Source organism: Vombatus ursinus, unplaced genomic scaffold (genome assembly GCF_900497805.2).
Source record: "Vombatus ursinus unplaced genomic scaffold, bare-nosed wombat genome assembly UNPS02014779.1, whole genome shotgun sequence".
In the NCBI taxonomy this organism is placed as follows: Eukaryota; Metazoa; Chordata; class Mammalia; order Diprotodontia; family Vombatidae; genus Vombatus; species Vombatus ursinus.
Window position 1 is genome coordinate 44,136,537 of NW_020954557.1, and position 14,108 is coordinate 44,150,644.

Genomic DNA, 14,108 nt, shown 5'->3' on the forward strand with positions numbered 1-14,108 from the left:
CTTGTCTTATTATTATAGCTAGCATTTCTAGTACAATATTGACTAGTGGTATTGATAATGGACATCCTTGTTTTACCCCTGAAAGGCTTCTAGCTTATTCCCATTACAGATAATGTTTGCTCTTGGTTTTAGATAGCTACTACTTATCATTTTAAGGAAAGTTCTGTTTATTCCTATGCTTTCTAGTGTTTTGAAGAGGAATAGATGTTGCATTTTGTCAAAAGTTTTTTTCTCTTTTGATATGATTTTCTTGTTTTTGTTGTTAATATGGTCAATTATGCTTATAGTGTTCCTAATATTGAACCAGCCCTGCGTTCCTGGAATAAATCCAGTCTGGTCATATTGTATGATCTTTGTGACATTTCTGGTAACCTCCTTGCTAGTGTATTATTTTAAATTATGCATCAATATTCATCAGGGAAATTGGTCTATAGTTTTGGTTAGGTTGTTTTTTTCTGTTTTGACTGTCCTTGATTTAGGTATCAAGATCATATTTGTGTCATAGAAAGAATTTGGTAGCACTCCTTTACTTATTTTTTTATTCAGTTTAAGTAGTATTAGAATTGTTCTTTAAATATTTGGTAGAATTCATTTGTTAATCCAACTAGTCTATTTTTTTCCTTAGGGAGTTCATTTATGGTTTGTTCTAAGACAAGCTTATTTAAGCTTTCTATTTCCTGTTCCATTAATCTGAGAAGTTTGCATTTTTGTGAATATTCATCCATTGAATTTAGATTTTCAGTTTTATTGGCAAATAAATATATTGGCAAATTAGCAAAATACCTTTTAACAATTGTTTTTATTTCATTTTCATTGGTCATGAATTCATCTTTTTCACTTTTGATACCAGTATTTTGGTTTTCTTTTTTCATAAAATTGAGACAATGGATTTTTAAAAAAATGATCCTAGTTTTATATATTAAATGGCTTTTTACTTTCAACTTTGTTCAACTCTCCTTTGATTTTCCAGGATTTCTATTTCGGTGTCTAATTGGTAGAGTTTTTTTGTTTGGTTGGTTTTCTAACACACCAAATTCATTTATCTGCTTTTCTGTTTTTCTCTTTTACTGGTGTGAGTATTGAGAGACAGAAATTTTCCTCTAAGTACTATTTTGGCTGCATCCTACAAATATTTGCATGTTGTCTCATTATTATCTTTAATGAAATTATTGTTTCTATGGTTTTTTCTTTGAACCACCTATTCTTTAAGATTAAGTTATTTAGTTTCCAACTAATTTTTTATCTATGCTTCAAAGGCCTTTTATTGAAAGTAATTTTTATTGCAGTATGGTCAGGGAAAGATGTATTTAATATTTCTGCTTTTCTGATAAATAGGTACACTCATTCCTATTCTCACTCAATATTACCCAAATATCTATCATATTTTTTCTAAAATTCTATTCAGTTTCTTAACTTCTTTCTTGTTTATTTTATGGTTAGATTTATCTAAGTCAGAGAGATGAAGTTGAGGTCCTTCACTATTAGAGTTTTACCATTTCCTTCTGTAACTAAATTTAACTTCAGATATTATGTCATTTGGTGTATATATGTTCAGTAATGATATTAATTCATTGCCTGCAGTACCTTTTAGGGAAATGTAGTTTCTGTTTATCTCTTTTAATTATGTCTATCTTTGTTTTGCTTTGTCTGATATGATTGCCACCCCAACCTTTTTTACTTCAGCTGAAGTACAATCGATTCTGCTCTAACCCCATATTTTAACTGAGTATCTTTCTGATTCAAATACTTATTTAAACATATATATATTATATATAATATATATATATACACATGTGCGTATATAGTTTCTTATTAAAAATATTAGATTCTGGTTTCTAATCCATTCTGCTATATGCTTCTATTTTCTGGATGAGTTCATCTCATTCACATTCAGAGGTATGATTGCTGTGTATGTCCTCTCATCCTAGTTTTATACTTATCTTTCTTTTTTACCCTGCACTTTAAGAGTCTGTTTTGCTTCTGACCACTGCCTCTCTTATGTACCATCCTTCTTATTCCCATTTATGCTTCTTTCTCTTGATCCTTTTCCCTCCTACTTACCCGTTGGCTAAGATGCATTTTTGTATATAAATATGTGTATGTTTATTCTTCCCTCTTTGAACCAGTTCAGATAAGAGTGAGGTTCAAGTGTTACTTACTACACCCCAGAACTGCCTCCTTATATGTCCCATTTGTATGGGATAATTGGTCCCATTCTTACTCTCTCAGTGCATCCCTCTTTCTCAGCCTTGTATTCTTTTTTTTGTTTTTTGAGATTATCCCAACATAATAGACACACCCAGGTACCCTGTCTAAGTAGACTCCCTCTAACTGCCCTAGTGATAATAAAGTTCTGAGGGGTTATATGAATCATCTCCCCATAAAAGAATGTAAATAGTTTAACCTTTTTTACTCCTTCATGCTTTCTCTCTCATATTTACTTTTTAAAAAATATATATATATTTTCCCAGTTAGATGTAAAGACAATTTTTAACATTAATTTTTTAAAAAATTTTGAGTTCCAAATTTTCTCTCCCTCTGTCATGTTCCCCCTCCCTAAGACAGTAAGCAATTTGATATAGGTTATATATGTTCAATCAAGCAAAATAGTACCAAAGTAGTCATGTTGACCCAAAGGAAAAAAATCACACCAAAAAAATACAGAAAGTGAAAAATATGCTTTGATTTGCATTCAGACTCCATCTCTTCTTTCTCTGGAGATAGATAGTATTTTTCATCATGAGTACTTTGGAATTGTCTTGGATCATTGTATTGCTGACAATAGCTAAGTCATTCACAGTTGATCATTGTGCAGTATTGCTGTTACTGTGTACTGTTCTCCTGGTTCTGCTCAACTTACTTTGCATCAGTTCATATAGATCTTTTCAGGTTTTTCTGAAATCTGCCTGCACATCATTTCTTATAGCGCAGTAATATTCCATCATAATAATATACCACAATTTGTTCAGCCATTTCCCAATTGATGAGCATCCCCTCAATTTCCAATTCTTTGCCACCACAAAAAGAGCTGTTATATTTTTGTACAAATAGGTCCTCTCCACCCCCCGCCTTTTTTAATCTTGTTGGGATAAAGAACTAGTAGTGGTATTTCTGGGTCAAAGGGTATGCACATATAGGTCATTCTCCTGTTTTGAAGGATCTCTTTGGGGTATAGACCTAGTAGTGGTATTGCTGGATCAAAGTGTATGCATAGTTTTATAGGCAGTACCACATAGCTTTGAAGATTACCACTTTAGAATACAGTCTGAGATATGGTGTGGCTAGGCCACACATTCCTTCACAAAAAAATATGGAACGTTTCATGAATTTGTGTGTCATACTTTGCACGGGGGCCATGCTAATCTTCTCTGTACCATTCTAATTTTAGTATATGTACTGCTGAAGCAAGCACTCATGTTTACCTTTTTACTTTTCTCTTGAATCCTATGTTTGAATGTCAGATCTTCTATTCAGTTCTAGTCTTTTCATCAGGTGTATGTGAAAATGATCCATTTTATTAAATATCCATTTTTCCCCTATAGGATTACACTGTTTTGGTAGGTAGGTTATTTTTGCTAGATCCTTTGCTTTCTGTGATATCATATTCCAAGCCCTCTGGTTCTTTATACTAGTGATTCCTAAATCCTGTGTGATCCTGACTATGGCTCCATGGCACTTGAATTCTTTTTCTGGCTACTTGCAGTATTGTTTCCTTGAACTGAGAGCTCTGGATTTTCATTATGATATTCTTCAGAGTTTTAATTTTGAGGTTTCTTTCAGGAGGTGACCGGTGAATTCTTTCTATTTCTATGTCCTTTGAATCCTAGATATCTGGGCAGTTTTTCCTTTATAATTTTTGAAATATGATATCCAGGGTTTCTTTTTTTTTTAATGGTTTTCACATAGTCCAACAATTCTTTTTGGGGGGGGTGGCAATTGGAGTTAAGTGACTTACCTAGGGTCACACAGTTAATAAGTGTCAGAGGGTTTGATCTGAGGCCAGATTTGAACTCAGGACCTTCTGACTTCAGGGACTGTGCTCTATCCACTGCGCCACCTAGCTGCCCTTCCAACAATTCTTAAACTACCTATCCTAGATCTATTTTCCAGGTCAGTTGTTTTTCCAATGAGCTATTTCACATTTTCTTCTACTTTTTTTTAGTCTTTTGACTTTATCATTTCTGTACGTCTCAATGAGTCATTAGGTTTCATTTGTCCAATTTTAATTTTCAAGGAGCTCCTTCAGTAAGATTTTGTGCCTCTTTTAACAAATTGTTAATTCTCTTTTCATATCTTTCTTCCATAGCTCATTTAAAAAAAAAATCATGTTTAGCTCCTTAGTGCTATGCTTCAAGAATTCTTATTGGGTTTGTGTCCAGTCTGCATTTTTTCAAGGCTTTGTTTGTAGATGCTTTCAAGTTGTTTTCTTCTTCTGTGTTTGAGTCTTGCACTTCCTTGTCACCATTGCAGCTCTTTATGGTTGGAGTTTCTTTTTTTATTTTCATCCTTGCTCATTTCTTCCGGCCTACTTCTCGACTTTGGCTATATGATAATAATGTTGGGTTCTGTTCACTTCTTGGGGAGTGGGGATAAGGTGGGGAGAGAATGTCTGGCCTGAGCTTATGCCCTTCTGCTATTTTCACAGTTCAGTCTATGGACTTGCATGTTTTCAGTGCTTCCAAAGTGGTGTGATCTGGGGAGAGGTCTGTTCTTTGCCCTCTTGGTCTGAGTTTTGCTAGTTGGTTCTTTTGGCTTGCCTAGAATTGTTTCAGTAGACTGCTGTTGAACTCAGTCACTGTTAGCCTGCCGGGAAATTCTATAAATTCAGAGCAAGTGAACTGCTAGCTCCCCTTTGGTTTTGGTCTTCTGCCCTGATTATTCCACTGCAGGCTTGTGCTGGGCTAAAGGCTAAAATGGAGTCACTGCTCTGCTTCTGCATTTGGAGCCACACAGCAAAGTTTCTGGAACTTGTTTTATGCTCCATAGTTAGCTAGAATCCTGTGTGCTTGTGATCACTTTTCTCTGCCCTGAGTCTGTGACCCAGAGTATGTAATGGGCAAAAAAAAAAAAAAAAAAGCTGCCAAAAAAGGACCTATTCTTGATCCCAGAGCTAGTTCAGGGGTTCCCTGCTTTCTCTTTATGCCCTGGTGTTCTCTCTCAACTCCTTTTTTGTCCTAGGGCATTGTAATATTCCCTATCCTCATGGCCACTGCCATCTGCCCCAATCCCTGCTCCACTGTTGGCAGACCTGTCTAAGCTTCCCTGGCTGGAAAAAAATGACCCAAAGTAACTGTTTCTTGGCTTTCCCATTCAGAATTCAGTCTGGAGCATTTTCTAGATTGTTGTAAAGATTTGCTGGGAGCGAAGGCAAAACTACTTCTTCTCACTCTACAATCTTGACTCTGACCCCAGCATCTCTTTTCAAATGTAATGAACATGTCACTTTCTATTAAACACTTTGTTTTCTCTGAACCATTTTATTTCACAATGTCACCTAGGCTTTAGTACACTGAATTTGAATTGTATTTATGGACTGTGTCTTTTCTTCTCAATACAAGATTTGGGGGAATTAATTTATAATTTGCCAATTTTTAAATGCCGTGTTCTCAAGACTGGATATTTCTAGTGCCATGAAAGTAACTTATGGGTTCCTCAAGGATATGCCAGTGGAATGCAAACTCTGGAAAGTTCTACCATTCTGGAAAGTCTCATCACCAGAAGGTTAGCCAATCAATATTGAAATTTTTGGCCATAGTAAACCCTGAAACAAAGCTAAATACAAAATAGCCCTCTTTTCTGAGTGGCCTCTTTCTTCTTTTTCATTGAAATTAGCAGAGTAGCAAGAAAGGGGGCAGATGGTTCTAAGAGTCACAAGTCTTTAGACCATCTCTAAATTTCAATTTGAATGTTAGTATTCTAAATGTGATACCTTGTCCAGACCAATGAGGATATACTGCTAAAGGAACTGAATGATATCAATCTTGACATTCTTGCTATAAACAAAACAGAAAAAGAAGTTGCCTCTAAATGGAGGGATAGTTCACAAGTACTCCTTAAAAAACAAAGAAGAGTTAATGAAATTGGCTTATTGTATACCCAAAGGCATCACATATTGCAGTATGGAAGATATTTACAAAAAGTTCACCAGGAAAATAATTGTAGGGAAAGATCTAAAAGAGAACAATGAGGAAAAAGAAGTCAACTCTTCTTCCCAGCTCATTGCATTGAAGGAACATGAGGGATGGTATATTCAGGACTGGAAAGAATAGTCAAGAACACGGCATCTTCTGGGGAAGCCAGGTTTCCCTGATTGTAAGAAAACTAAAGGAATATGAGAGGAAGAGATCTAATATGAAGAGCAGTTTGTTAATAACCCAATAGGCATTCCACAAGGCCCAATGGAAGGGCAGGGCAGAATAGAATAGGAACATTGGAGGGATAGGGTTAACATAAATGGAAATAAGGGTGCAGGGAGTGGTAGCAAGAGAAAGGTGCTTCTTCCAAGACAGTCTATAACTAAATAACAAGATTCTGGGTGGAGTAGATTTCACACTATGCTACCTTCATCCCTGGACATGTTTAAACATAAAAAACATCTCTCTCCTTACATTGGTTTTGATAACAATACTTGTGATGTAGATCAGGGCCATTTATATTTCTGCAACTATTTATTAGAAGTCATTTTATCCTGAATGTAACTACTTTTGGGGAATATCAAATCATGTCCTTTCAATAAATAACACAAAATGGACATTCTTTCTGAGTGGCTCACAAACCTAAGTTATAACAATCACAGTGGAACTAAATACAATTTGCTATAGACCATGGAAAGAAGAAACCTCCTTGCTTTTTCCGTCACTGTGAACAAAGAATTTCCAAACGTGCCCCAGAAGTCCACAGCTGGAAGGGATTTCAGGATACCTGTAGATCTACACCCAAATGTCAGAAGTTCCTCTTCAGACACAACACCCCCAACAAATTTTCCCATTAAAGACATACAAGGAGGAGGGCCCTACTACCTCCCAAAGTTGCCTCTTTCTGACAGATTTAATTGTTAGGAAATTTTTCTTCCATCATGCTGATATTTGCCTCTGCAACTTCTTTCGTTTATTCTTACGCTCTGAGGTGCCAAGCAGAACAAATTTGATCCTTCTTCCACACAGGGATTACGTTCTCTTTATCTTTCCGGCTAAATATTCAATTCATGAACCATTTATTAAGTACCTATGATATGCCAAGCATTTGCTTGGTGCTGGAAAAATGGAACAGACTCCTGCCTTCAAAAAGCTTTCATCCTACTGGGGGTTAACAAAACGTAATGGATAAGTATATTTATACATAAATAAAACAAAGTTAATTTCAGGGCTCTGGAAATAAGCAGTTAAAACTGAGAGAACCAGAAACCTCTAGAAAGGGGTTGGACAACTTAAGCCTTGAAAGGAACCATGATCTCCTAAAGCAGAGGAGAGAAGAGAGCAGAGCAGGCATAGGGAAAAGCCTGTGCAAAAGCACTGAGACAAGTAAAATGTAAGTGAAACAAGGAGGCCAGTTTGATTAAAACAAAGAATACATGAGGGAGAGTAATGTAAAATCAACCTGGAAAGATAGGATGGAGCCAGATTATGAAGGGCTTTAAAGGCTAAATAGGGAAATTTGTATTTTATCCTACAGGCAACAGTGAGTTCTTGAAGATACTTGAATAAGGTCACTTCATGTGGTGATACATAAAGAAACTTCCTCAGCCTAGCAGTTTCCAGTCTCCCCACCTGAATCACCTCTTCTGGACATGCTCAAGCTTTGCAGCGTTTCTCCCACTTGCTCCCCAATTTTCTCCATCCTTCCTCATCTGGATCCCTCGCCCCCCAGCTTCTATTTAATTCAACCAACATTTTAGCACCTACTACAATGATAGCATACTACATATTGTATCATAATATTATAATTATCATTATTATAGCTAGCATTTACATAGCACTTTACTGTCCGCAAAGTGCTTTAAAATATCCCATTTGATCCACAGGATAACTCTGTGAGGCAGATGCTATTATTACCTCCATTTTGATATTGCTGCTCAGAAGGGCTAGGCTAGAGCCTATACAATAGCCACACCATACTATCCTTGACTCTCCAGAATCTCAATATAGTCAGGAGATTCAAAAGTTGTGTTTCCTACATTTTTGTATCCTATCAGCACCCAGCACATAATAGGTGCTCAATAAATGACCTACTGTTCTCACCATCATTATTAATAGTAACATATTTCTATAGTGTATCAAGGTTTACAAAGAGCTTTCCTCACAACTCATAACGTAAAGTGAGCATTAATATCTTCCATTTCAAGAATACCGAGGGAATTAAAACAGCAAGTGATAGTGGAATTGAGTGAACCACACCGACACCATATTGTGACTCAACTCTAGATGTAGCTTGATTCCCTTTCAATTATGGATGTAGTCCAATTTCTGATTTGAGAAAAAACTATTCAAAATTATGGGAATTGTGAGAAAACCTTATTACATTGCTTGAACCTAGCCCTGTGGGGCTAGGAAACTGGATCCCCTTTACCTGCTGCTTTGAGACTCAACTAAGCACCTAGGTTATGCTGACCAGAAACCCAGTCAGATCTGAAGACTGACACAAGGAGTCTTCTCACAACTACACATCTCAAACAACCCATGTCTTATCTAAGAACTGGCCCTATACTGGTCAATCAGTTATTGTTCCCATGTTCCTTTGATTGAATACAGTCATTTCAGGTGAGTGGACACCTTTTTCTCAATCCAGGGAATTGCACCTGTTCATTCTTCCCATCCCAACTTGAAAAATCTTTAGTCTTTCCTCCAATTAGAAATGAGATTGCCTAACTTTGTATCCCGGTTTAGGTCGTTTTCTTCTAATTGGTCTCATTTAACTGTTTTTAATGCATAAAAATCTGTCTCCCCCCACCAGATTCAGGGTTCAGTGCTAAAGCTGAGGAAGGCCATTGGTCCCTGATTTGTTATACAACTGGCATACAATGCTTAATAAATCAATATACTCAGAAGCTTGAACCTTTGTTTCCTCAGTCACCTTATTTTTCACTCTCCACAATACTATTTATGTCTGGCCACTAAAGAAAAAAAGATTTATATAATTCATAAAGCTGCAATTTCCTATTTTCACCTCATCCCTTTCTGATGAAAATTTACTTGAACACTAGGCATTGATAGGGAGGAATAACTGATTTTATTGTATAAGACACAGCAGCTCTGTAGTAAAAACTTTTTGAAAGGATTTTTTAAAATGTTTAATCCATGGTATGAATTTAGTTCCACATACAAAATATTTCATAAAATTACACTTTATACTTCCATTTGAATATCTCACTTAAATTTCCTGATTCAAGAAAAGGAAACCACAAGAGGGTATGAACATAGACAAAACATAAAACAGAATATCTACTTTACTATGACTTCCTCAAACAGTTCATAATTTTCTCAGCTGTATTGATTTAGAAAATGACATCTATATATTACAATTAAAAATTATCTCCACCATATTTGCATAAATTAGGTCTCAGTGAATATATGTTTTAAAACAGCTTAAAGCCATCAAGAACTATTAACTAGTCAAGTAATATGCTAAGCTATAAGGAACCAGGAGGAAACAAAAAATTTCATGTTTTTGTTTCTGTGGATGATCACAATTATCGGAAAGAAGGCCACATCAATCACCCTATCTAACAGTATATGTCTAAGTTAAGCTGTCTAAAGGAAAAGGACACTCTATATGATGGGATAAGAAAATAGAAATGTTAATCTTATATGCCTCAGTTGTAAAAATTTCATTTTAAGAAAGACAATGACCATTTTATAATTTATTTAAAACCTGTTCTGATTTGAAGAGTTCCAAAAGTTTATACATCATTATTGCTAGAAAGTTTGAAGACAGAAAATAAACAGCAATGATAATGAGTCAGAATCATTTACCCTTCATCTACTAATATGTAGTAAACTAATAATACACAGGGTTTTGTTTTTTTTTTAGTAGTTGATCATTCCTCCAAAATTAGGTCGCACTGCAATATTTATATAGCATGGACAGTGACACCTCATTTAACCTGCATCATCAGAAAACACACTATTCTTCATAAGTGAAACTATTTTCCAATAAAAAGTGCTTTTTAACAAAATGTATGACACACTTCCCCCACTGGCTTAAACAAAATGACATAGGTCCACAAAATAGTCTTATTACTTTATAGCCACATCTCCAATGCTGAAGAACTGACCTCTTTTTGGCAACTTATCAAAAAATCAATTACTGTTTTGTGCTGATAGAATGACACTACCAAGATACAAATGGCTTTTTATCCTGAAGTCTAATCTCTGCTATCAATTGTTAGTCAATTCTTATTCTTTCTATTCTGCTGTGTTTTCTTATATATAATTAGCTATAGAAGGGCCCCTCCTTTACAATCAGATTCCCAGTAATTGAGGAGGCTGGGAGACTGACCAATTGAGAGAGATTTTATTATGCTTTTTTAGATGTCTGTGGAAACCTAATCTAGACCTGTATCATTATGCCCATGTGTTATGTGTGGATAATTCCACCATTATTAGGATTCCTTTTTTAGGAGGAAGCTAGATCTGTGATTTCATTGCTATGGTGAACTTGTGTTTGAAAATTCCCTCCATCAACACAAATCAATTTACAATCTTAGGGAATTAAGGCAAAGAGAAGTTAAGTGGCTCACTTTTGGTAAACATAGCTGGCATGTGTCAAGGTAAGACTCAGACCTAGGTTTTCCTGACTCCAGTGTTGGCCTTCTATCAATTATGTCACACTGTTTCTTTATGTCATAATTAGAATCACTACAACACAAGTTACAATCACATAGTAAATAGCTATCCCCTCAAAATTTTTGAAGATTTTGTTAAAGGTTGCTAGTCATTTAGCAATAAAAATTTTCCTCCTGAAATTAATGAAAACAACATTCAGTGTGAATTTCATAGGATCTTGACTGAATATAAAGAGAACTAGATATTGATTGTTCAGAAAAAGAAAATTTACTTCTAAAAATAAGTGGCTCTAAGTCAACTACAAAAGGAAATTATAAAAAGCAGGTGGCATTAAATCCACAGGGTAATAATTTTCTGCCTTTATATGTGCAACCAATAGGCAGTTATTGATTAATGTGAATTTTAATTTACTTTCATTCCTGAGTAGAATTAAATAAAGCCTAATAAGATTTTCCAGACTATAAAAAGGTATTTAACCAATTAATCAGTACAATTAGGGAAATGCATTTACTAGATATAAGATAAATTGCACGGGTTCCATGAGGAACCTGGAGATTTCTATACCAGAAACTTAGTCCCTGAAATCCAATGAAAGGAAGCAAAACATGTTAGCCACATTTGCAGTAGTGAAAAGTAAATGTACACAGTAGCTAGAATTTTCTTTCTTCTTCCAATTAAATGGTACAGTTCAATGCTTTAGGAAGTCTGAAAGATAGCTATGGAATTCAGTTTCCATTTATTCTACCCAGTCAATGAGTGTGAAAATCAGATGTGAAATGTTTTATGTAACAGTTTTCCAAAGTCCCTCTCAAATATAATACTAGAAACCCATTTTATTTTGTTTTTTTTTTTTTGATTTGTTCGTTTGTTTTTTCAGATGGCCTAGATGCAGCTATGCACTGCGGAATGTGGTCATGTCCTTTGGTTCACTGCTTGGCACACACCAGTCATCTGCCTCATGATTGGCATTATAATGTTTCCACGCAGCTTTATTATAAACGGGGAGCCTTTCCACTGACTCTGTTGATAGTGCCTAGAAGAAACAGAAACTCATATTAAGTTTAGTTTATAATAAAGCCACTAATACTTTAAAATGGACACATTTAGCCATTGTGAATGGTTTCTCTACTAGATAAAGAGTGTGGCCTCGTGGCCACTGCAGGAAAGGTAACCAACTTGATAAGCTAGGTTTATCACTTATCTCACTGTGGTGTTTCTCAAAGACCATTAAGATGCATATTTTATACTCACACACATATATAACAGACACACATAAATATATGCACACCCACTGATGTACAGTTGGATTATATCTTAAAATTAAGCTTTTTGACAAATCAAAGGCAAACTAAGACAGACTGTTCTGGTAAACAAAAAGAGCTGCAGTCATTACCTTAATGTAAATAACAGCATCTGTCCCGTAACCTTCTAAGGAATACAATTTCAGGTCTCCTTGAAAGTACTGTGCATAAAGCCGAGATATGGGCAATCCATAACCAAAACCAGCCTTTTTAATAAAAGTAAGAGAAAAAAAACAAAACTGGTGTAAGTTACAATCATAATTCTCACATCCATTTATTAGACTACACTTTGTTCATTTTTGCATGTTAACATAAAAGGAAGAAAAGAAGGAAACTACAGAGAATTTTTCATTTCAATGCCCAACAGTTTACTATAAATAATGAGCCTTAAATCTAAGTACCTTTTTTCAAACCTTCAACTCAGTTTACTTAAAACTCCTTTTTCCTTTATTTCACAGAAAATGGTTTGAGTATGGTTGCTAAGTTGACCATTATATGACACAGTCCAAACTTCCTTTTTCTTTGGTATAATGTATTTTTGGCTACCTCTCTCAAAATAACATTCATCTCTGACCATTTCTAGAAGTACCAAGGAACAGAAGAACAATGAATTTGGAGTCAGGAGACTGTGGCTTGAGTACTGGATCTACTACTTACTAGCAGTGTAGACCTTGGACAAGTCACAAAAACTTTTCTAAGCTTCAATGTCCTCATTACGTAAAATGAAAATAATAATAGACTACTAAGTACTTCATAAGGTTTACTGTAGGGATAAAAGGAGATAATGTATGTAACGCATTCTGATGCTATAAAATTGCTAAAAAACAAATGGCACCTATTGGACACTTATTTTTTCTAATTTTGGCCTTAAAAAGCTGTGATTATAAATCTAATATCCATAACCCATGGGAAAAAAATAAATTGCATTACTTTAGCCACATCATGAATTTTCTTTAAGTTCTCAATCTCATGAACTCTTTACTAAGCCAACTCCCTTAGCTCCACTGTCACTTTTATCACAAATGCTTTCACTTACATAATGGTTACAACAGACTCATTCATACATACATACATGCATGCATACTTATACACACCCATCATCTGTGCCTTAGGATCTAACTTCATCACTAAAACAGTCTTAACTATAGATTTCCAACCAGCTTCTCCTTGCTAATTAGAATCAGCAATAGTAAAATAAAACTGTTTTAATAAAAAATAAAACTTTTAAATATCATTTTGCTTAAAGCATCTTAGACCGCCTGTTATAATAGTTTGCTTTCCCAGTAGCAACCTAATTATAATAAAATTCTTTATTATTACTAGGTCATGATTTGAGCAACATGACACCTTATAAAAACAAGTTTTATATGTAACATCTTAATTTACAATAAAACTCTAATAATGACAATTTTTCTTTCATATTTACCCATAAGCTTACTTTTTTAAATTTTTGGATCTCTCAATATCTGTATTAGACATGTACCTGTTCACTTAAGACCATACTTCCCATATTTCTTCAACAATTTGTACCTACAGACAATAGTGTTCCAGTTAGGAATTATTCCATCAAGATTTAAGAATGGTCACATTCTAATATTCAAGCTCTGGATGTCATGGTTTTTGTTTTTCCTTTGAAATGTCTCTTTGATAATTTCTTTTGCATTCCCAATGTCAAACACTCTAATCTAGATGCTCAAAGCATCACGGTGCAGTAAGGCAGCACTGGATTGAGTCAAAATGGCCTACATTCAAATCTCATTTCTCCTTATTATTTATGTAACAATGCATAAGTCACATATTTTTCTACTTTCATCATCAATAAAATAAAGGGGTTGAACTGTCCCTTCCAGCTATAAATCCTAAGACTCAATGAGTTAATACAAGGCTTATAATTAGTCTCCTTAACTCCATTCTCTCCCCTCTATCATGCATAACACTACCAAAATTATCTATAAAAGTATTTTTTACCGTATCACCCTACCACCACCACCACCACCACCACCACCACCACCACCACCACCACCAC

General features: G+C 35.0%; 1 protein-coding gene and 1 non-coding gene across 2 annotated transcripts in view; both read right to left on the reverse strand.

Moving 5' to 3' along the window:
- Positions 1 to 3,304: 3,304 nt before the first annotated feature.
- LOC114045982 lies at positions 3,305 to 3,412 on the reverse strand. Its single transcript, XR_003569446.1, has one exon. It is a non-coding gene; the product is annotated as a U6 spliceosomal RNA (small nuclear RNA).
- A 7,078-nt stretch (positions 3,413 to 10,490) lies between these two features.
- PDK1 (pyruvate dehydrogenase kinase 1) overlaps positions 10,491 to 14,108 on the reverse strand; it is a 27,979-nt gene continuing 24,361 nt past the window's right edge. Inside the window, exons 10-11 of the mRNA XM_027866154.1 lie at positions 12,175 to 12,288; positions 10,491 to 11,814 (exon numbers count right to left, since the gene is read on the reverse strand). Of these exons, the coding sequence (XP_027721955.1) occupies positions 11,674 to 11,814; positions 12,175 to 12,288 (255 nt within the window). The 3' untranslated portion in view covers positions 10,491 to 11,673. The remainder of the gene's footprint in view (positions 11,815 to 12,174; positions 12,289 to 14,108) is intronic.